Here is a 24615-nt window from a genome sequence, read left to right as displayed (position 1 = left end):
GTTTCCAAGTACCCCCTGCAGTGTGCTCGCGTACCCCTAGTGGTACACGTACCCCTGGTTGGGAAACACTGGCATAAAGGCACCTGTGCACTAGAAGGCTATAGTATGATGGGCTGGGAGAGCACATTTTTTGTTTACAGCGTTTTCATTGTTTACTGCTCTCATATACACTAACCGGTAATGCATTAGTAGCTTGCTGCATCGTGGCAGTTTTAGGATATCTTTAAATCATGTACCGGTGTTTTAATTTTGAATATGCAATATTCAATAAATAGGCCTATGCAATGCATTGCAATAAAGGATGATATCAAATTTAAATGTTTGTGCGTCAGTTACGTGGCATTCACACTGGCTTCTCCGTGTTACACAGTTTAATGTATTTCTTATTTATGAAATTTGAAATTAAGAACCTTTCTATTATTTGAGGATTAAATGTAAGGTAGTGAATTTCATTCAATTTTAACAGCCGTATCATTCTTTACGTTTCCCAACAGATTGACCCAACCTCAGTTTGAGGGAATGTCTTCTGAGGAGGGGAAACACAAAGTGATGTCATTCAATATGGATTTGTGTCTGCAAGCAGTTCTCTCTGAGGGGGACTCTGCATTAACCACAGTCAGGAAACTGCATACACTCTTTGATATGCAGTTCAGTGAATCTGACTTCCTCTTAGATCTGTATTCTCATGTAAGTGACCACAAGATGCAAGCTGCCAGTAGACTCCTCCCAGCACTGCATCCATTATACGAGTCAGCTGGTCCAGTCTGGTCCATAGACCTCTCAGAGAGAGAGGCTTCCCTTTTCCTGGAGGTGTTGAAACTCCAGACTGAGAAGAGACAAGTAGAGCTGAGAGGCTGGTCAGATGAAGAGAGTGAAGTGAGGAGTTTCCTTCAGTGTCTGCCCTATATCTCACAGCTCAGGTGTGTAAAAAGAAACTCATTGTTGTTTTGCTATGCAATGTGTGGTATAGATATTGCAATATAGACTTTAAACACAGGCCAGAGTGGCAATAAAGTGATCAAAATGTTTGCCATCTCCTTTTTTGTTTTGGAGTATGATTCACCAATACTCTTTAACATTGTTGGTTTAGCTAATCAATAAACAACCAATCTGAATGTTTGTGAATCATGCTTGGTAAAAAGAATACATTATTTTTGGGATACTTAATAATGCTATAGGCAAAGTGTTGGTTTTAAACGGCTTGTATTCGTATGTGTTTCCCTTTTGTAACAGATTGACTCAAAATCAGCTTAAGGGAATATCTTCTGTGGAGTGGAAAAACAAAGTGAAGTCATTCCTTATGGACCTGTGTCTTCAAGCAGCTCTCTCTGAGGGGGAATTTGCATTCACCACTGACAGGACTCTGTACACACTGTTTGATGAGCAGCTCAGTGAATCTGACTTCCTTTTAGATCTGTACTCTCATGTCAAATACTGTAAGACACAAACTATCAGTAGTCTCCTCCCAGCACTGCAGCCATTATACCAGTCAGCTCCAGCAGTCTGGTCAATAGACCTCTCAGAGGGAAAGGCCTCCCTTCTGCTGGAAGTTCTCAAACTCCAGACCCAGAAGAAACCAGTAGAGCTTAGAGGCTGGTCAGATGAAGACGGTGAAGTGAGGAGTTTCCTTCAATGTCTGCCCTACATATCAGAGCTCAGGTATGTGACATATTGTAAGGAAACTGTCTTTGTATAAATATCAGTCTTTCCATCTGATACAAACTCCTTTATTCTGATTTTAATCTTCCTTACTTTTGTCACAAGGTTGACGTGTACTAACTATTGTAAAGGCAGATAATTGCAAAATAGATCTATTGTATTGCCAGTCAGTTGTGAGCAGCTTCACTACTTTATTGTAACTGGAGGATACTTCTCCATGGCATTTTCAGATGCACGCTAATGTTTCCATGCCAACGCATGTTCCCTCCCTGTTCACGCAGGACTACATTGGATTCCTTTTTGATAGCGTGAAAGAGAATGTTGACATGTGACCAGAGTACTCATGGATATCGTAGGGCAGGCTCTCGATACCGCATTCTGTTGCGTTAGTATAGCAAAGACAGTCAGCGAAAACTACAATATACATAACTTTGTCATTCAGAACAGTATACATACCTGGCTGCCAGAATGGCTAGTGACCCACAGTGTCTACTAGCCAAAGCTGATTTTAACCCGCATTTGGCAGGTTGGGGGTGTCAGTGTCATGTGCTGGTAGATACCGAAAGTGTTTGCTATCAACAAAAGTGGTAGTAATGTGTTTTGTCCAAACAATTTCTAAGTGATCATGATGTCCTTATGATCGGGCATTTTGACTGTGATCAATGTATCTTAAAATTAGGATGTTGCATTATTCGATTGTTCAAGGTAAGATGTGTTTGAAGTGCTTCTAAGATATGCATTCCTCTTTGTGTGTTGTAATAGACTGACTCAACCTCAGCGTGAGGCAATGTCCTCTGACGAGTGGAAACACAAATTAAAGTCCCTTCTTATGGATCTGAGTCTGCAAGCAGCTGCCTCCGAGAAGCAACTCACTACTGTCAGGACACTGCATACACTTTGTGGTGTGCAGTTCAGTGAATCTGACTTCCTCTTAGATCTGCACTCTTATGTGAGGGACCACAAGACTCAAAGAACCAGGAATCTTCTCCCAGAATTGCTGCCACTATATCAGACAGCTCATGCAGTCTGGTCCATAGACCTCTCAGAGAAAAAGGCCTCCCTTCTCCTGGAAGTGCTGAAACTACAGGCCCAGAAGAGACCAGTAGAGCTGAGAGGCTGGTCAGATGAAGAGAGTGAGGTGAAGAGTTTCCTTCAGTGTCTGCCCTACATCTCACAGCTCAGGTAGCACTTTATTGGCTCTTCTTTGAGATTTTCTAACATGATGACATTGTGTTGTAAGGTCAGACACAGAATATGAATTTGTGTGTGTGTGTGTGTGTGTGTGTGTGTGTGTGTGTGTGTGTGTGTGTGTGTGTGTGTGTGTGTGTGTGTGTGTGTGTGTAATTGTCATGGCTCTGTCATTTGTGTGTGTGAGAGATAATCCTCTGCATACTGTCGTAATAACAGTAATTTACCTCTTCAGCATCCTCCAACACATTCTATTCATTAAACCTTATGAGTTATGTATCTGCCTTTCAGCTCACAGCATAGGTAATGCTATTTGTAATATTAACATTGGCTCTATATTGAGATTTACTAATACAATAACAGGGAATTGACTTGTAAATATGGCCATGTTCGAATTGTGTTATTGTGTGTCTGTCTGTGTGTATATTTTATCAGTTTAAGTCACCGTCAGAGGAGCATCTTGCCACCAGGCAAGGCAGCCAGTCGCTTGGGGCACCCAAGCCCCTAGATAGTGAATAACAGTCCACGTTTTACCACAGTAGTAGCGTTTTTGGGTCAAATGCTCATTCTTTCACATTTTCTCTTGGGGCCCCACCCTGACCTTAGAATCGTCTGTGGTCACCGTACATGAGTTGCCAGAGCTGCATTAAATATGTTTTTTTTTTCCACAGTGTCCAACATGGCCTGATTTACACTCCACCTGTCATCCTGCTGAATCTCTTAGTATCTGCAGCTGGACACTGTTCAGATACTGGGCAGAAATTCCCTGAAGTCTTATTGTCCTGTTACACTGACTCTTTGCTGCATCTCTCAGATGATACAAAATGCAAGTTTCTGTTGGACTTGTTTTCCTGCGTCAAAGACCATGAGACTAAAACAGGAAGAATACTCCTCCCAGCTCTGCAGCCATTATACCAGTCAGGTCCTACAGTCTGGTCCATTGACCTCTCAGAGAGAAAGGCCTCCCTTCTCCTGGAAGTGCTGAAATTCCAGAGTCAGAAGAGACCAGTAGAGCCGAGAGGCTGGTCAGATGAAGAGAGTGAAGTGAAAAGTTTCCTTCAGTGTTTGCCCTACATCTCACAGCTCAGGTGTGTACATATAACACCCTTCTTGTGTTGCAGTACAATGTTGACTGTTAGAATATGTATCTGTGTGTGTGTGTGTGTGTGTGTGTGTGTGTAATTGTCATGGGTCTGTCATTTGTGTGTGAGAGAGATAATCCTCTGCATACTGTCGTAATAACAGTACTTTACCTCTTCAGCATCCTCCAACACATTCTATTCATTAAACCTTATCAGTTATGTATCTGCCTTTCAGCTCACAGCCGAGGTAATGCTATTTGTAATATTTATATTGGCTCTATATTGAGATTTACTAATACAATAACAGGGAATTGACTTATAAATATGGCCATGTTCGAATTCTGTGATTGTGTGTCTGTCTGTGTTCCGTTTTTTTCCCCAGCGGAAAGGGTGACCCTGGTGCATTAGAAATTACTCAGCGTTTTCACTTTTGCTTTTTATTTTTCTTCCACGCTGGCAGTGCAAAGTAGTGGCAGCAACAGTAGTAGATAGCATCAGTAACAGCAGTTCAGAGCAGTAACCACAGGTAACAGCAGTGAAGGCAGTGACAGCAGTGACCGCAGGTAATTAACCTAAACAACAGTAAAATACAAAGCTTTAGGTTTCGCACACTACAAAAAATTGCACAGTAAAATGACTTTCTCACAATAAATAAGAGTGATCAAAATAACAACAATAGAGATTTCACAACAACTACAGAATTTCAGTGCGTATTGCACAAGTCATGAAATATCTAAATAATTACTTAAGCTCAATAAATAAGTATAAACATTAATGAAAGCAATGTTCAAGCATCAGCCCAACCATTTGGATGAAATGAACCACATAGTTAACCAAACAGTCAACACATTTTGCCTTACAAACACTATGCAGTTTGCCCACTACATCTCCCATAATGCTCTCGCCAAACCAGGAAGTAATTCATCCCAGCCAACAAACAAATGTAATGTTGAGCAAATGTCTAAACTCAATGAATGCCAAATCCAACTAACCAAGCAAAGTAGCCCAGTTTTAACAGTATATTAATTTGGTATTTTACAGCGACATTACATATTAAAACAGTTCTGAACCGTGAGTTTAGAGAGCACACATTAGGAGCGCTTCCCAGCCAAACCAAGCGAGGAGCTTTTACCAGCACATTGCGCATTAGGGAGCAAAGCTTTCAAACAACAGTTTAAGCAAACAAACACACAATAAAGACATGATGGTACTTACTAGCTGGCTGCACACAGGTTCTGACTCAGATGTTCAAAGTGAGTGCAGAGTTACCATTTCCTTTCTTAAAACAAATGCAGGTCATGTGACTTTACAGAGCTTGCACTTAAAGGCAGAGCTGTAGTGTAGGGTAAATGCACGTAAACGCGTTTACGCACCTCTGGAATTTAGGAAATAGCGTTTACCCACCTCTAAATAGCGTTTATGCAGCTCTTAATGGCAATTACGCACGTCAAAGCTCCCTGCGCCTTGCATCCAAAATAAATTTGGTGTCATTTAAAAAATGTTGTTGAACATACTTAACGCTTTAGTAGGAATCATTTTCATCTGCTCTGTATTCGGTTATGTGACCTTCCAATCAGTGCCTTTCGGCTGCGGCGGCGACACCAATCAGGATCCAGGGATTATGTAAACACGTACACGTTGTGTAGTTCCCTGCCTGCCTACCTGTTCAAAGTTAATCATCATGGATATACTCATGAACGGCGTGACGTTTTCCATGAGCGTTATGCCCATTTGTGGGGGAAAATAACCCATGCAAGTCAAGTGGTGATATTGGGGTTTAATAAACTAAAGATACGGATCTGTAGACTAGCGCTGTTCACGCGCAACATGCCGAAAACGTATTGTGTTGCCGGCTGTTCAAATAATAGAGCCAAACAGCCGTGGCTGAAGCATGGACTCTCTTCATTTAGACAAGCCAATGTAGCATGTTAGTTGATGAGACATTCGATTTGTTTCCACCCATAAAGGGGCGTAACGCACATTTAGGAGCAAAGTACCTGGATGGCCGTTCATGAGTATAAGGAGATATTTGAAGAGACCATCCAGTGCTTCCACTTCCGCAGATGCCAGAATAAAGCCTCAAGTACAAAGTAAGACTGACAGAGATCAATTTACATGAGTCGTTAAATGTGCTTTATAAATAAGTTTGGCTGGATCTCAAATGGTGCACTTGTGCACTTCGGGCACTATGTTTCAGTGCGTAACTAATAGGTCATACGCACTGAAACATGAACACTGAAGTGCACAAGTGCACCATTTGAGATTCAGCCATAGACTTGACGAATTATGGCAATGACAGAACGAGCTTTCAGATTAGCTAATGCGTAGTCATGCTATCCTTGTATTGCACTCGTCACCCACCGCTAGTCATTCTACATCACGAAAGCTAGCAATGCCACCAGTGTAATTTTACAACAATAATTTTACAGCACGAGACGTTCTCGTGCTTCAAGGAGAAATGAGAATAGCAAATCAAATAAAAGGTCAATTGTCATTCTAAATACCGCAAAAATACGATTTATATGATGGCTTATATAGGCCTATGATTTTTTTTAACAGCCATTGAATTGGCACGTGTAAAACAAAAATAGCAACCTTATATTTTCTAAATATAACACAATATAACAAAAAAAAACATGCTGTATAGGCTATTTATGCTGACATAGGTAGTTATAGCCTACATGAGTGATCCTTTATGTTGTCAGTGTAATTGGCAGTAACTGGTGTTCTCAGCCCCACAACTCTTAAATTCTACTTTTTTCATGCAGTGATGGTACAGGCAATGAGGCAGAGATCACAGGGAGAGGAGAAACACCAGGAGATCAGATAGAGATAGAAGAGGAAAGAGGAGGAAATGAAAGAGGACCCACACACACACACACACACACACACACACACACACACACACACACACACACACACACACACACACACACACACACACACACACACACACACACACACACACACACACACACACACACACACACACACACACACACACCATATCTACTGTAGATAGTTCTTATTCTACAAATAGCCTACTTTTCTTTACTGTTGAAATTAGAAATTTAGTAAACTACAAACACATTTGTTGACTGTCATTGATTTAACCCACCTCTAATTTGACCACTACAGCCCTGCTTAAAGGTACACTACACTTTCTTACAGGAGTTCACCAAGTGAGCCAACTACACTAAACAGACATCTGTCAAAACAAGAAATTGAAAGACACCCATAGAAAACACAACAGTCTGTGTGTATATTTTATCAGTTTAATTCATCGTCAGAGGTGCATCTTGCCACCAGGCAAGGCAGGCAGTCGCTTGGGGCACCCAAGCCCCTAGATAGTGAATAACAGTCCATGTTTTACCACAGTAGTAGCGATTTTGGGTCAAATGCTCATTCTTTCGCATTTTCGCTTGGGGCCCCACCCTGACCCTAGAATCGTCTGTTGTCACCGTACATGAGTTGCCAGAGCTGCATTAAATACGTTTTTTTTTTCACAGTGTCCGACATGTCCTGATTTCCACTCCACCTGTCTTCCTGCTGAATCTCTTAGTATCAGCAGCTGGACACTGTTCAGATACTGGGCAGAAATTCCCTGAAGTCTTATTGTCCTGTTGCACTGACTCTTTGATGCATCTCTCAGATGATACAAAATGCAAGTTTCTGTTGGACTTGTGTTCCTGCGTCAAAGACAATGAGACTAAAACAGGAAGAATACTCCTCCCCGCACTGCAACCATTATACCAGAAAGGTCCTGCAGTCTGGGCCATAGAACTCTCAAAGCACAAGGCCTCCCTTCTCCTGGAAGTGCTGAAACTCCAGACCCAGAAGAGACCAGTAGAGCTGAGAGGCTGGTCAGATGAAGAGAGTGAAGTGAGGAGTCTCCTTCAGTGTCTGCCCTACATCTCACAGCTGAGGTGTGTACATATAACACAATTCTTGTGTTGCAATACAATGTTAATAATAATAATAATAATAATTGTATTGCTTGGGGCCCCACCCTGACCCTAGAGTCGTCTGTGGTCACCGTACATGAGTTGCCAGAGCTGCATTAAATATGTTTTTTTTTTCACAGTGTCCAACATGGCCTGATTTCCACTCCACCTGTCTTCCTGCTGAATGTCTTAGTATCAGCAGCTGGACACTGTTCAGATACTGGGCAGAAATTCCCTGAAGTCTTATTGTCCTGTTACACTGACTATTTGATGCATCTCTCAGATGATACAAAATGCAAGTTTCTGTTGGACTTGTGTTCCTGCGTCAAAGACAATGAGACTAAAACAGGAAGAATACTCCTCCCCGCACTGCAGCCATTATACCAGAAAGGTCCTGCAGTCTGGGCCATAGATCTCTCAAAGCAGAAGGCCTCCCTTCTCCTGGAAGTGCTGAAACTCCAGACCCAGAAGAGACCAGTAGGGCTAGTAGGCTGGTCAGATGAAGAGAGTGAAGTGAGGAGTTTCCTTCAGTGTCTGCCCTACATCTCACTGCTGATCAGGCCCGTTGCGTTAAGGTAAGCAAAGTAGGCATTTGCCTAGGGCCCCCGAGTAGGAGGGGCCCCCACGGACGACATGTTTTGTATTCAACCGCAATGACGATTTTAAATAGCTTTATAATGAGCCACTGTCATCTGTATGAACGGCTCTGCTGCGAGGACAGCAACAGCGCCTCCCTAATACCCCCTGCTCGAGGGGGCCCCCTTCAAATTGGTGCATCAGCGACAGCGTGAGGTGAAGTGCTGAAAAGTGCAACGACGACACTATTAGTCAAAGTACCCCCTGCTGGAGGGGCCCCCCTTCCAATTGGTTGGCAGCGACAGCGTAAAATCATTCACAAATACAAACTGAAAAGGAAGCGAAAATATCTCTCTCAGATGATGTTGCATAGACAGACGCCAGTTTAGCCTACATTAGATTATTTTGGCTCAAACCAGTTGCTTTGATAATAAAAATTATCTCGAAGACAACATATTAGTCTCTGTAGCCTACTGCAATCAAACTCTCCCAGGCCAGTGACATCGCACTGTCGCTGTAACAAGCACTGGGCAAAGGTCTCAAGATTGTTCAATAACGCGCCGTTTCTCGAAGCGGAACTGTGTTGGATGTGGTCAAATGTGCAATATTTCGGATATAACACAAGTTACACAAGTTAGGTGAGAGGAATCGCCAAATTGTAGCACAACAATACTAGTCCCTCTCTTGCTATTAGCTATGATGTGGATTACAAGGTGGAACGTGGACGATGGACATGTTAATTACGCATGGATAACATTGAAAGTTTGGGATAGTAGGCTACATTCTGTTCGGTCAAGACAACGTTTAAGGTAAGGGCACTGGGTTATTAATATTTGTCCCCTGTCACAACTGCAATCACGAGTAACGCAGGTGGTTGTTCATTGTGGTCGCTATGTATTTGGAGTTTGACTTCATTTATTACCAGAATATTATCTGGTCCAGAAGAACACACCCTTTCTGGAATGATGATTGCGCTGCGGTGATGTGTTATTGTGTTGAATGTGAGTTGTTGCTGTACAGTGGTATTACAACGCAAACATTTCGTGGGGTTAATGATGCAATACGAAATGCAGCGTGCAAGAAAAATGACTGAGTACAAGGAATTAGAAGGAGTAGAAGGAGGTTGACTGAGTTCTCGTCCGGGGGAGACACACTTGGCTTGGTTACAGAATTCTTGCTTACCAATATCACATCCCCCATAGCCGCCACTGTGCTCACTGCCTGTAACTGTTCATTAGTTTCTTAGCCTTGGATTTCTGGACTGTTCTGCTGAGTCAATAGTTCTTTTCACAAATGTTGCACCCTATGCTGGATTTTAAAAGTGGTTAAAAAGATTAAACCTAATTCTTTATTTGTGATTGGCAATGCAGATCATGATATTGGTGGTCAGGTCAATAATTGGGCCATATGCTCTCATGTGATGTTAAGATAGGCCAGGTTACATTGCCTACAGTAGGCCTACACAACAGAACATTACGTCATGAAATCATGAGACTATTGAATTGAATGAGCTTTATTTGCCCAGGTCTTTATTCATGAAGTTTCAGAAAATGAACTCATAGGGATATCATAGTAAAGGTAGATTGCATTTCATTAGGAACATGTATTCTGTGACATGTTGTAATGGTATGTGACAATGACTGAAGTGCCACCCAAAAGCGGTTCCATGCGCTGTGGCTTCCCAGAACCCCCCCCCACGGGCCCCCAACAACCCCTTTGCCTAGGGCCCCCAAAATATAACACCATTCTTGTGTTGCAGTACAATGTTGACTGTTAGAATATGTATCTCTGTGTGTGTGTGTGTGTGTGTGTGTGTGTGTGTGTGTGTGTGTGTGTGTGTGTGTGTGTGTGTGTGTGTGTGTGTGTGTGTAATTGTCATGGGTCTGTCATTTGTGTGTGAGAGAGATAATCCTTTGCATACTGTCGTAATAACAGTACTTAACCTCTTCAGCATCCTCCAACACATTCTATTCATTAAACCTTATCAGTTATGTATCTGCCTTTCAGCTCACAGCCGAGGTAATGCTATTTGTAATATTTATATTGGCTCTGTATTGAGATTTACTAATACAATAACAGGGAATTGACTTATAAATATGGCCATGTTCGAATTGTGTTATTGTGTGTATTGTATCAGTTTAAGTCACCGTCAGAGGTGCATCTTGCCACTAGGCAAGGCAGGCAGTCGCTTGGGACACCCAAGCCCCTAGATAGTGAATAACAGTCCACGTTTTACCACAGTAGTAGCGATTGTGGGTCAAATGCTCATTCTTTCGCATTTTCGCTGGGGCCCCCACCCTGACCCAAGAATCGTCTGTGGTCACCGTACATGAGTTGCCAGAGCTGCATTAAATATGTTTTTTTTTTCACAGTGTCCAACGTGGCCTGATTTACACTCCACGTGTCATCATGCTGAATGTCTTAGTATCAGCAGCTGGACACTGTTCAGATACTGGGCAGAAATTCCCTGAAGTCTTATTGTCCTGTTACACTGACTATTTGATGCATCTCTCAGATGATACAAAATGCAAGTTTCTGTTGGACTTGTGTTCCTGCGTCAAAGACAATGAGACTAAAACAGGAAGAATACTCCTCCCCGCACTGCAGCCATTATACCAGAATGGTCCTGCAGTCTGGGCCATAGAACTCTCAAAGCACAAGGCCTCCCTTCTCCTGGAAGTGCTGAAACTCCAGACCCAGAAGAGACCAGTAGAGCTGAGAGGCTGGTCAGATGAAGAGAGTGAAGTGAGGAGTTTCCTTCAGTGTCTGCCCTACATCTCACAGCTCAGGTGTGTGAAATGTATTCATTACTGTGTTGCCATGTGTTGACCATTATTAAAAATCAAAAACGTTCCTCTGTGTGTGTGTGCGTGTGCGTGCGTGCGTGTGTGTGTGTGTGTGTGTGTGTGTGTGTGTGTGTGTGTGCGTGTGTGTGTGTGTGTGTTGTTGTGTACAATTCATACTTTCTGAACATTCAGCATTTTCATATTTGGGCAGTTGAGTCCTCTCTGCCTTTTAGTGTAACAGGAATACTTTTACTTTTACAGCGTTTACCAAGGAATGGAGAAGAAGGGATACAATGATGTTCAATTCTTGGTGAATCTCGGAGTGGCAGCAGCTGAGAGTGACTCAACCTCAGGATTTTCTGTATCTCTGTTTTCTGCATGCAGTCACAGCTCTTTCCCTTTCCTCAATTATTTTGATGAAAACTTATGTTATGAGCAGAGCGACTTCCTGTTGGATCTGTATGCCCATCTCCAGACCCATGAACTGCAATCAACCCGGCGACTTGTTTCATCATTTCTACCAATTTACCAGTTAGCTCCTGCAGTCTGGTCCATAGACCTCTCAGAGAGAAAGGCTTCCCTTCTCCTGGAAGTGCTGAAACTCCAGACCCAGAAGAGACCAGTAGAGCTGATAGAATGGTCAGATGAAGAGAGTGCAGTGAGGAGTTTCGTTCAGTGTCTGCCCTACATCTCACAGCTCAGGTAAGAGGTCCTATGAATAATTATGCATAATTAAAGACTTCTGTTGTGTGGTAAAATACCAAGTAGTTCGTAACATGTACAGATGAATGACAACAACATGACAACAATGAGCTCACAACAAAAAAGCGGCTTTTACTGTCTTCTGCTACTTAACCAATTATATATTTATCATTCCCTCCTAAATAATGAATGTTTTTTATCTTTAGATTCCATTTTTCATATTTGTAGAGTGTAGGTTATTCCTTTTTTGTGGTTTTTAGGGGGCTTTTCAAGCCATTATTTTTTGTTTTTACGAGATAGAACAGTGAAGGCTGTGACAGGAAGCAAGTTGGGAGAGAGAGACGGGGAAGGGTTGGCAAAGGGCCTGGGTCGGAATCGAACCCGGGTCGGCCGCGTAGTAGACCATTGGGTAACACTTTCTATGAAGCCCATATCTATAGCGCATTATGAGCGCATTTATAACAAATTATAATGCACATTATAATTACTTACAACGCATTACGACTACACCGATGATGTTTCATGATGCTTTATGTTAATAGTAATGAATAATCATGAATCTATCTTATAATACTTTATAAATCCAAGGGTATTATGAGTGCTCATGAATGGATATAAACTACAGGCTGCCTGATGGGGTTTACAGTACATTATGATGCATTATAGATGTGCATTATACAGTGCATTATAGATGCATCCATATGAACTTCACTTTACTTAGAGCACACATTGACGACTTATGATCTCACATGAAACATTATAGCATCGTATGAGCCCTTATGACAGTTTATCATCCAGGTCTGTGCATAGAGGGGTATAGGTATTCATAATGTACTATAATCCCCATCAGGCAGCCTGTAGTTTATAGCCAGTCATGAGCACTCATGACACCCTTGGATTTATAAAGCATTATAAGCTAGATTCATAGTTATTCATAACTGTTAATATAAAGCATCATGAAGCATTATGAGTGTAGTCATAATATGTTGTAAGTAATTATAATGTGCGTTATAATTTGTTATAAATGCGCTTATAATGTTGGCTTTAAGTAAAGTGTTACCGACCATTGCCCTACTGTTAGCACTATGGTTGGGCCAAAAAGTATTCATAGTTTGACAGTGTGGATTCAATGAATTTCACATCCTTATTTATTACATACTCCTGTGTATGTGTGGTGGGGTGGGGTGGGGGGGGGTGTACTATGATTATAATTGTGTATACTTCTCTTAGATTTCATGAAGACTTCAACGATTATATAATCCCTGCTGTCCAGTTCCTGGTGAAACTGAGTGTAGCAGCTGCTGATTCTGAGTGTGTCTCAGCTACAGGATAGAGTTTCTCTGAGCTCTTAAGTGTTTGTGTTTATGTGTGTTTATTGTAGAATACAAAACAGTTTTCACACTGCTTGACGATGGATTCATTTGATTTCATATCATTATTTGTATTATTGTTTTACAGATTGAACTATCAAATTGATCTATATTCCAGCAAGGCATGCCAGTTCCTTGTGGATCTGAGTGTGGCAGCAGCTGATTCTGAGTGTGTCTCAGCTACAGGAGAGAGTTTCTCTGAGCTCTTCTCCTCTGTGTGCAGCTACAGCACTTTCCCTTTCGCTCGAAGAGACAACTCTGCTCAAAGTGATCTACTACTGGATCTGTACTCACATGTGATGGATTATAAGTCAAAAAATGACAGGAGTCTCCTTTCACCCTTTCTACCAATTTACAAGTTGGCTCCTGAAGTCTGGTCCATACACCTATCTAAGACAAAGGCCTCCCTTCTCATGGAAGTGCTGAAACTCCAGACCCAGAAGAGAATGGTAGAGCTGAGAGGCTGGTCAGCTGAAGAGAGTGAAGTGAGGAGTTTCCTTCAGTGTCTGTCCCATATTTCACAACTCAGGTGGGAAGTGCTATGAATAATTAATTTAAAGTAATCTGTTGTGTGGTTAAATACCAAGTAGTTTGTAACATGTAAAGATTAATGACAACATGACAACAATGAGCTCACAACAAAAAATAAAGTGGCTTTTACTGTGTCTGCTGCTACTATTCAATGATATATTTATCACCCCCTCCTAATAATTCCGTCTTCATATATGTCCAGTGTAGATAATTAAAATGTATTTATTGGTTTTTTTTTTAAAAGTATTTTTGGGGGGGCTTTTCAAGCCTTTATTTTTTGTTTATATAAGATAGGACAGTGAAGGCTGTGACAGGAAGCAAATTGAGAGAGAGAGACGGGTAAGGGTTAGCAAATGGCCTGGGTTGGAATCGAACTCGGGTCGGCTGCATAGTAGAATGAATTTCACATCCTTATTTGTATTTCTTAAGAGATTCAATTCCAATTTCAATTCATATTCAAGCAGTGTAGTCAAGTTCCTTACCAACACGTGTACTATCTTTTCAGATTGGGACGTTTAAATGGTGCTGTCCAGTTCCTGGTGGATCTGAGTGTGGCAGCTGCTGATTCAAAGTGTGTCTCAGCTACAGGAGAGAGTTTCTCTGAGCTCTTCTCCTCTGTGTGCAGCTACAGCACTTTCCCTTTTGGTCGAAGAGACAACTCTGCACAAAGTGATCTACTACTGGATCTGTACTCACATGTAGTGGACTATGAGGCAAAACATGGCAGGAGTCTCCTGTCATCTTTCCTACCAATGTATCAGTTATCCCCTGTAGTTTGGTCCATAGACCTTTCAAAGAGGAAGGCATCCATTTGCTTAGAGGTGCTAAAACTCCAGACCCAGAAGAGACCAGTAGAGCTGAGAGGCTGGTCAGCTGAAGAGAGTGAAGTGAGGAGTTTCGTTCAGTGTCTACCCTACATCTCACAGCTCAGGTAAGAGATGATATAAACACTTTCTAGATTAAAAAATACTCTGGTTTGTAGTTACATACAAGACACTATACAACTATGCATTTGGTAGATACATATATGATGTTGCAAAGTGTTCACAAGACAAAGCAGTTTGTTACACTTTGAAATGTACCACCTGCTACTTAATAATGTTGGGTTCTCTGCCCTGCTTAAATAATGAATGGTTTTACTCTTAAGCGTTTGTGTTAATGTATGTTTATTGTAGAATACAAACCAGTGTTCACACTGCTTGACAATGGATTAATTTGATTTCATATCATTATTTGTATTATTGTTTTACAGATTGAACTATCAAATTGATCTATATTCCAGCAAGGCATGCCAGTTCCTGGTGCATCTGAGTGTGGCAGCCGCTGAGTGTCTCTCAGCTACAGGAGAGAGTTTCTCTGAGCTCTTCTCCTCTGTGTGCAGCTACAGCACTTTCCCTTTCGCTCGGCAGGACAACTACAAACAAAGTGATATGCTGCTAGAACTGTACTCTTATGTGAAATCAACCAATGAATCAAAAACTGACAGAAAGCTTTTTTCAGCATTTCTTCCAGTTTATAAGTCAGGATCTAAAATCTGGTCCGTAGACCTCTCAAAGAGAAAGCCCTCACTTCTCTTGCAAGTGTTGAAACTCCAGACCCAGAACAGACCAGTGGAGCTACGAGGCTGGTCAAATAAAGAAAATGAAGTGAGGAGTTTCTTTCGGTGTCTGCCATGCATTTCAAAGCTCAGGTAGAGGTCTTAATATTCACTGCATAAAGATATCAGAGTGGGTTTTTCTGGTTTATTTCTCAGTCCTTTTAAAAAGTATTTTGGATATATGAGATAACTTTGTGAATACACAACACATACAGTTTACTGTCATCATATATTCTCAATGGTGCAATGTGACCCTAGAACAGTAAAAGGTATAGATGAATAAAGTAAAAATATCCAGAAATTGAAAATATCTATGATTATGTTTTTTAAAGTTTCTATGAAGGTTACAATCCCCAGTCTGCACTATTGGATTGTGTTTCTGTTGGATCTCAGCAAGGGCTGATTCAGTTGTTCCAAACCCTCAACTACACCCTCAGTCTGGAGAAGGTCCTCCCCAGCTCTAAGTGCAAATCTGTGGGACGGGCACTCGGCTGGGTTGGCTCCAAACTGGACCTCACACTGACACTTGATCACATCTCTCTCAGGGGAGTCAATCTGATGTTCAGGACAGTCAGATGTCTGCATAACCTCAGGTGAAAAACGTGTCAGATTTCCGCATGTATTATTGTCATTAGATACTGTATAATGCTGTAATTTGTTTATTTAGCATGGGTTATCACTGACAGCTTATTCCCATTTCTTGATTTCATCAGATTGAATGTCACAATGGTAATGAGACTGGCCAGAGCATTGAGGACAGGAAGACATTACGCTCCAATCAAGGTTGAGAACCTCAGTCTGGAGATCAACAGTGGAGGCCAATCTCCAAGAGTGCTGTCCAGGGTCCTGAGCTGCCTGTCTCTCCTCCTCAGATTCTGGACAGTCCACTGTCTGGATCTGACATCCTGCAGCTTTGAAAGTTATTCTCTCATCATGCTTCTCAGTCTACAGTGCAATTTCAAGCTCAGGTGAATTATATATAAGTCGTTCTAACTTTCACATCACAAATGTATGACCTTTTCAAGCCGATTATAGTGTATGGACTCTGTTTGGACTCTGTATGGACTCTGGAGTATGTGTTATACATGTAGATAAAAATGTCACAAATTCAACTTCATCCAATTCCAATTCTGTCATCCCAATTCTTAAAGGACCTGTTCGGTCAATTTTGATATGCTGTTGTATTGCTCACGCCACTCTTGACTTGTAGTCCAGCGGATTGGTGAATTGATCATGCACTTTTGAGTAAAAGCATGAAAATTGGTACACATATACCTCTTCCTATGCTTATTAATATAAGCGTTGGAGGCGTAGCGAAAAATGAAGAATTTTCAAGATGGCCGCCAAATCCAATATAGCCAACCCAAAGTAATGAAACTACCTGACACGTTGATGTAAAAGCATGAAAATGGGTACATATATCCTTCTTGATATGCTGATTAATATTAGCATTGGAGGCGTAGCGAAAAATTATGAATTTTCAAGATGGCCGCCAAATCCAATATGGCCAACCCATATTAACGAAACTACCTGACACTTTGTAGTAAAGGCCTGAAAGTTGGTACACATGTCCTTCTTAATATGCTGATCAATGTTATTGGTGGAGGCGCCACGAAAAATGCTGTATTTTCAAGATGGCCGCCAAATCCAATATGGCCAACCCATATTAGTGAGAAACCATCATGCCATAAATGCCTGAAATTTGGTAAATACATACTCTATGATGTACCTATTAATGTTAGAAATGGAATTGTTGCGTAAAACCAAAATTGAAATGTTCAAAATGGCCACCACAGGAAATATGGCCGACCCATATAACAGGAATTGTATAGCAGATGAGTGAATCTATTATGCACGTAGTAAAAGCATGAAAATGGTTACACATTTCCTTCTTTTTCAGCTGATTATTAGATGTGAAAAACACAGAATTTTCAAAATGGCCACCAAATCCAATATGGCCAACCCATATCAACTACCGGGCACTTTGTGGTAAAAGCATCATAATTGGTAGCACAGTTACATCTTTGGAGGTATGAATTTTCCAGACAAATCAAACATGCTTGACCCATATTAGTGAAACCACCATGCACTTTGTAGCAGGAGCATGCAATCAGCACACATATACTTATTGATATGTATAATAATGTAGAAGGGTTCACGTGAGAAGGGCGTGCACGCACACAGACACACACAAAAGTAATAGTCCTAAAAAAGATTACTCTGGAAGTGATCCTAACATAGCCTAATTTCGAAACATCAAACCCTACCCTACTAATGTTATATATAGATAGTGTTACATATTGTGTTACAGTACATTAGTGAAACCAGGGCACAATTTGCAGCGAAAGCATGAAAACACATGTATCTTTTTATTGTATTAACATCATCAAAAAATCTAAAGAATTTTCAAGATGGCCCCACATCAAATATGGCCAGCCCATAGATGTATAACTGGGCATAAAATATCCTATATTTATCTCAGTATAAATTTCTCTGTACTTGTAGTAGAAACATATTTGTAGTCTTTGATGAGTCAATAAATATTTTAGTCACATTTTCAATGGATTTGAGCCATTTATCATTGAAATAAATGTGCACAACCTTCATTCAAGTACTGTAGGTAGCAAAGCAAAATCTTGTCCCCCCTCAACAGGGGGGTTAAATCAAATCTCATCAACTTCACCTTGCATATGATGCATAGTTTGCATACCTTGAACTACAAATACAGAAATGGGGGTTCACCATAAGCCAAATGTTGCACACCATTATTATAGCCAAAAAATGAATCCTAATACTGTACAAGTAAACTTTCATTCAAGGTTACTCAAATTTACATACACAGAGTTGACTTTGCACCAAATGTGCCATTCACCATTTATTCAAAGTTTTGTGTATCTTTTAATTAGGCATTGTTGGCAGTTTGATTGATGTTGGGCATAGGATATACTACAACCTGGGGAATCCCATGCTGCTTTGCACACTTTCTGATCTGAAAGACAGCATGGATTCTATCCCTCAGAAATTGCATATGTAACCTTCAGAGTATCTCACTTGTGAGATCAACTGGTGTTAACCAGGCAAGACATACCCATACAACATGCATGGGACAGGATTGCAGTTCGTTTGAAAACCTTGAAGTACAGATAGAAGTAGTAATTAATTATTGGTTTCTTTTCTTAACCATGTTTTAACCATGTCCATGAATTGACAAATCAATTGAACTTTCTGTCTAGCAACCTTGAAATCTTGACCCTTTTGAATTTGTGGTCATGAGAGGCATATTAAACACAAGGCCTATGAAGTCGTCACTAACTGCTAGAGGTACTGTATATCCCCCAATGTGCCTGGAGGATTAATGTATATGGGTTGGCTACATTTGATTTGACGGCCATCTTGAAAATTCGGGTTTTATTTGCTATGCCTCCATTTCAAATATTAATCAGCATATCAAGAGGTACATGTGTACCATTTTCATGCCTTTACTACAAAGTGGGTGTTAAATTCATCAATAGTTTCATTACTATGGGTTGGCTAGATTTGATTTGGCGGCCATTTTGAAAATTAAACTTTCTTGCAATGCCTCCATTTCTTGTATTAATCAGAATATAAAGAAGTAACTGGGCATCCATTTTCATGGGTTTACAACAAAGTTTCAGGTACAGTAGCTTCATTAATATGGGTTGGCCATATTGGATGTGGCGGCCATCTTGAAAATACAGCATTTTTCGTGGCGCCTCCAACGATAACATTGATCAGCATATTAAGAAGGACATGTGTACCAATTTTCAGGCCTTTACTACAAAAGTGTCAGGTAGTTTCATTAATATGGGTTCGGCATATTGGATTTGGCGGCCATCTTGAAAATTTAAAATTTTTCGCGATGCCTCCAATACTAATATTAATCAGCATATCAAGGATATATGTACCTATTTTCATGCTTTCACAATAACGTGTCAGGTAGTTTCATTAATTTGGGTTGGCCATATTGGATTTGGCGGCCATCTTGAAAATTCTTCATTTTTCGCGACGCCTCCAAGGCTAATATTAATCAGCATATCGAGAAGGATATGTGTACCAATTTTCATGCTTTTACTCAAAAGTGCACGATTAGGCCCTTTTGTGTGTCTAATCCGCCGGACTATTGTCAGTACCCGGTAATACCACATTTTTCGGCTAAGCCCTTTCCAAGATATGAGATATTCTAATGGGGGCAGCGTTCGTTTACGTTTTTAAAAAAAACAACATAGGCCTACTCCAAATATTTTCCCAAAAGGTACCGCTGTTTGCTAGTTGTCTGCTGATGTTGTATAACCTTTCGGATGTTTTTGGGAATAAAAAAAAAACATTGAAATGTAAACAAAGCGCTGCTCCCATTAAAATGACCAACATCTCAGAAAAGGCTGGAAAAAAACCCAGATACTGACAAGTCCAGGGTAGTGTAAGCATTACAATTGCATGCTGAAATTGACTGAACTGGTCCTTTAATTTCACTTCTATTGTATATGGAGAATACTCTTCCACTCATCTTTGTTTCTGCAGACTAAGGCCAAGAAAGATACAGAAACTGGTTTTGCTGGTGTCTGAAGTTGAAGACAAGGAAATCACAGACTCTTTACTGGATAAGGTGGGGGGAGACCTCAGCTCTTGCACTTTGACCAAGGAAGTGCTTCTGAGCCTGCTGCAGCACAGCTCTACAAATATCACTGTGGACTACAGGAAGTGTGATATCAGAGATCAGAACACCCTAGAACTCCTTCCTCTGCTGGATAGGATACAATTCCAGAGGTAGAAAACATAAAAGCACTTCTGAAATTCAAAATCACAGCTGAAAATTTTGGAAAATAAACTTTATACTATAGTATGTCCTGTATTTTCATGTATATTTCATGCACATTTCTCAGGATGTCATTGTGCAAAGACTTAAGTGGTACAATACAGATTGTATTTTGGTTATGTATTCCTTTACAAGTTTTAATGCATAATAAATACATCTCTTGAGTAAGATTTGAGCCAAAAATTATGATTCCAATAGGCCCACTCCAGGCTTCATCATGTCCATCATCAGAGAGATCTACCAGACTCGCTCTCCCCACTATGTCAGCAGCCTACTGAGATCTACAGAGAACTGCCTCAATCTGACCACCAGAGTCCTGGATGCTGCTGACTTCACCGCCCTGCATTACATCTTGCAGCACAGCCAGGGAGTCAAACTCAACCTGATGTGGACCTCCACACCAGAGGGGGCACTGGAGAGCATTGTACCGCTCTTCAGCAATGTCTCACAGCTCAGGTCTCACAGTTAATCATATGTAGCCAGTTCATTTTCTATTCACTTCTTCATTATCTCTAAGTGGCCTTATTGATCCATTTTTTATTGTCACTTTGGTCATTGTTATGTGGGATTTTGTTAAAAATGTAGCCTGTAGACCTATACTAATAAGTTGAAACCAAGGAAAATATGGCCCTTTTAAAATTTCTCAAACACATATTTACATTAGTTGTAAAGTTTCACTTGAACCCGTATTTCAATATGTGAATGTTTGTATTGTATCAATCCCTACACTGGTGTGCAATAGAATTGACTTTCTCTTCACACCAGCACAATGCATAAGATCAACTTCCTTCAGTCTTTCCTAACGTCATTCCCAGACTCTCTCATCTCTTTGCTTCCAGTGTTGACAGGCAGCAGCTGCTGAAGATCCTCCACTGCTGTGCCTCTTCAGATGTCCAGCAGGGGGCATCGCTAGCTCTTCTTCAGGCCCTACAGCACAGACTGGACTTCTCCTGCTCCTGCGCTATGGACCTGACTGATGACATACAAGAAATTCCCATGATGCACCTGAGAGCAGAGGGCTGCAGGGTGATCGCCATGGTGATGGCGTTCAGCAAGACCTCCAAGACCCAGCTCACCCTGCAGGACTGCCATGTGGAGGAGGCGGGCTTAGAACACTTGTTCTGGGTTCTAGATAAAGCAACTCTGCGGTGAGAACAGAGAGGGGTTCTTATGTTCCAAGACGATGTATTTCTTCTATTTCCTTATTTTTCCTTTTTCTAAATTTACCAGGTCGAGAGGTGACAATATGATACACATAGCTGTTGTGAATGTACTGTGCCACTGAGCGACAGATGCACAGAGAGGGTTTCTTATACTCTGAGATGAGCAAATGAAAGCCTGCTATGGAATTCACAAGTTGGGTTGCATCATGTGGCAAGTTTATCTGCTTTGATAAGTTAGAAACATTACAGTAAATAGAAACTTTAAATATAACCTATCCTCTTTGTCGTCCTTTGTTTCTCTCTCTCTCTCTCTCTCTCTCTCTCTCTCTCTCTCTCTCTCTCTCTCTCTCCAGCTGCAGCAAGGCCCAGTTGTTGCAGTTCCTAGCTCTGCTGAGCGTTGGCTCTGAGATAGAGTGTGTGAGGAAAGCCAAGTACCTCTGTCTGGCTCTGGGTGAGGAGGTGGACCTCAGTCACACGGTGCTGGACCAACAGGCCTGTGGGACCCTGGCGCTGCTTCTAGAATATTCTGAAGGGCTGTCGGAACTGGACCTCAGCCACTGCCAGCTGACAGACCACTGCCTCCAACATCTACGCCCACACCTGCACAAAACAACAGTTTTGGAGTAAGTATGTGATTGCCATTGGTGTTTGTGCTTGTCGTATAGCTGTCTTTATGTTTCCCATAGCCATATTTGTTTACATTTTTGTTTAATGGCAAGATGTTGACAAGACCTCTCTGTTAAGGCCATGGTTGTTCAATATGTTTCTTACAGTCTCAGTGATAATGACATCACTGACATCGGGGCTGAACAGATCAAGAGTGTAGTCAACACAACAGGCTCTATTCTGACTGTGAGGTAAGACAGTACACAAGTATGCCACGACTTGCTGAGTATTATTTTGAATACAGAAAAAGAAACTGATGAAGATATGTAAATAAGAGACAGACAGAACTAATATTGATTCCATTACACATTTATCAGTACGTTGATACCAAATCCAGTGGAAGGTGAGAGAAAAGTTTTATTATTGTACCTGCAGGCTGTTCAACAACAACATTGTGAGAAAACATCTCTACCAAGGAGACGGGCGCTTTGAGCTGTGGTGATGTGACACAATGCAACGTGTGACTTCCTGTGACACTATACAACGTGTCACTTCCTGTGAAGCTGCCAAACATGTCACCATCATGTCAGCCTGGCCAAGTATGCTACCTCTGACTTTTCAATATCCCCTGAGCTGGGGAACACAGGGATGCCATGAGTGAGATGGGATTTTAGTTTCACACTCTACACACAAAAACAGGGTAAACTCTCAGGGTAAATGAAGTGCCTTATTGACATTGTATAGTCTAATAATTTTATCATGTTTTGTAAATTAGTTTTGCTGACATGCGCTTAATGTGTTGATAGCCATGCTGCAGACGGGTGTTCTATCTCCGGTCTTTTGAAACTGTCCGTGCTGTAAAAGGTCTGTACATATAGTGTGATGCAGCATACAGAAGGGGAGTTTCCTCTTTGTCCTCTGCATTGATCAGAGAAGTAATGTGCTGCATTTTCATTGATAAAAAATGGGTGTTTCATTTGAAACATTGACTTTTGTATTGGTGTTTAACATTTTACATTATGTTTACAGTGATATAAACTCAGGGAAACGCAGGTGTCATACTTTTTGTATAAATGCTTTTATAACAAGGTTAGGAAATGTTTGTATTGTATAGAGCAATGTAGCAATGTTGCCAAAGTCTGTTCTACAGTTTCTGTACTGTTGTTAGACTATGGCTGCGCTGTCAATGTTCAGTAAATATTATATTGCATTAGAAGTGTCTGTTCCCTCTGTCTTGTCAAATGTTCGTACTTTTATTTTTGTTGATTGAAATGTTTTCACTCTTCAGAGTGATACTGGAATAATGTGTTGATAGCCATGGTGCAGATGTATGATACATCTCTATTCATGTTAAACTGCGGTGGCAGAGATGTAAAAGGCCTATTGTACTGTACATAGAAATATGCAGCACATGTGTGTTCTCTATATTTTTTTTATCTTCACTGATTAAGGAGCAAGTCAACTGCATATGTGTTTATAAAAGTGTTTCTTTTTGTCATGGAGAGAAATATATTGTGTGTCTCGTGTATTTCTCCTGAGGGAAGAATGTGTTGTATATACAGTCAGATGTTACATTACAGTAATACTGACTCTCAGGGAAACAAAACTTATGATCTTGATTTTACATCTGGCTGAAATATTTGTATATTGATAGTGTATTATCTCTATTTCTGTAAAACTGAGGCACCGTTGTAAAAGTTCTGTATATAGCGTGATACAGCATAAGTGTTGATCCCTCTCTGTTCTCTGCATTAACAAGAGATGAACAAGGGACCAAATGTGAACATTGATGAGAGAAAAGCGTAAGCCAATGATGCTCAACAAAAGAAGGCATGAAGTGCTTTTTGAAATGATTTTACTCATACTTTTTTGTCATGGAGAGAAATGTGTTTCATGCCATGTATTTCTCAAGAGGGAAGACAAATGTTTCAGATGATTTCTGCTTGGAATTTTAACTTGTTTTTTCCTCTTTTTCTCTTCAGTGTTTTTTCCGTGTTGCAAAAATGTGATACTGAGATGAGTGTATACTACTTTCAAAGTCACAACGCCAAAGTGCTGTCTGTCTTTATCCCTGTAAGTTCAGTTGTGTAAAAGTTGTGTATATACAGTAGTGTGATGCGTGCATCAGAGGAGTGTGTGTTCTCTGTGCTGTACAGGATGTGTTTTTTTAAATAATTTTACTCACTCATAAGTTTGTGTTATGAGTAATAGAAATGTTGTGCACGCAGTGTAGCTGTATCTCATGAGGAATACTGAGAGCATATGTAGGCCTACCTTGAATACATTTAACCTGGGATATATGTGTTTTTTTTTATTTTTTTTATTTTGTATATTTTCAATGTCATGGCACCAAAGTTCTGTGTATTTTAATCCCTGTGACACTCAGTTGTGTCAGTTGTGTGAAAATAGTGTATATAGTGTGATGCGTGCAGCAGAGGAGTGTGTGTTCTCTGTGCTGCTCTCTGTCCTCTGCCAAACTAACTGCCTCTGTCACCTGACTAACAAGCTGATGTGGCTCACCATGAGAAGGCAGGGGTAGATCATGCATATGTGATGTTTTTAATCCGTTTTATTTTG

At 40.8% G+C, this 24615-nt stretch overlaps 1 protein-coding gene across 3 annotated transcripts; it reads left to right on the top strand.

The window, feature by feature from the left end:
• The first annotated feature begins 1571 nt into the window (after positions 1–1571).
• On the top strand, positions 1572–24286 carry LOC134437071 (uncharacterized). Of its 3 annotated transcripts, XM_063186512.1 has the most exons (15): positions 1572–1659; positions 2422–2841; positions 7439–7855; positions 11497–11937; positions 13396–13836; positions 14344–14769; positions 15091–15528; positions 15768–16028; positions 16149–16403; positions 19975–20220; positions 20468–20725; positions 21109–21417; positions 21786–22055; positions 22206–22289; positions 22474–24286. In XM_063186512.1, exons 2-15 carry the CDS (start codon positions 2447–2449, stop codon positions 22538–22540), a joined length of 4308 nt encoding a protein of 1435 aa, XP_063042582.1. In that variant the 5' UTR covers positions 1572–1659; positions 2422–2446; the 3' UTR covers positions 22541–24286. The 3 variants fall into 3 exon arrangements, with proteins under 3 accessions (XP_063042582.1, XP_063042583.1, XP_063042581.1); XM_063186513.1 differs by lacking the exons at positions 14344–14769; positions 15091–15528 and adding an exon at positions 3519–3935; XM_063186511.1 differs by lacking the exons at positions 22206–22289; positions 22474–24286 and adding an exon at positions 3519–3935 and having other exon boundaries at positions 21786–22173.
• Positions 24287–24615: the final 329 nt, after the last annotated feature.

This window comes from Engraulis encrasicolus, chromosome 21, assembly GCF_034702125.1.
Source record: "Engraulis encrasicolus isolate BLACKSEA-1 chromosome 21, IST_EnEncr_1.0, whole genome shotgun sequence".
Classification (NCBI taxonomy): Eukaryota; Metazoa; Chordata; class Actinopteri; order Clupeiformes; family Engraulidae; genus Engraulis; species Engraulis encrasicolus.
This window is presented reverse-complemented; position numbering and strand designations above follow the sequence as displayed.

Excerpts from the sequence above, each read along its gene's own strand:
- LOC134437071 (XM_063186511.1), top strand. The coding sequence starts at position 2,447 with ATGTCCTCTGACGAGTGGAAACACAAATTAAAGTCCCTTCTTATGGAT. Across the intron at positions 11,938-13,395 it reads CCCTACATCTCACAGCTCAG|ATTGAACTATCAAATTGATC; the intron begins GTAAGAGGTCCT and ends ATTGTTTTACAG. Across the intron at positions 14,770-15,090 it reads CCCTACATCTCACAGCTCAG|ATTGAACTATCAAATTGATC; the intron begins GTAAGAGATGAT and ends ATTGTTTTACAG.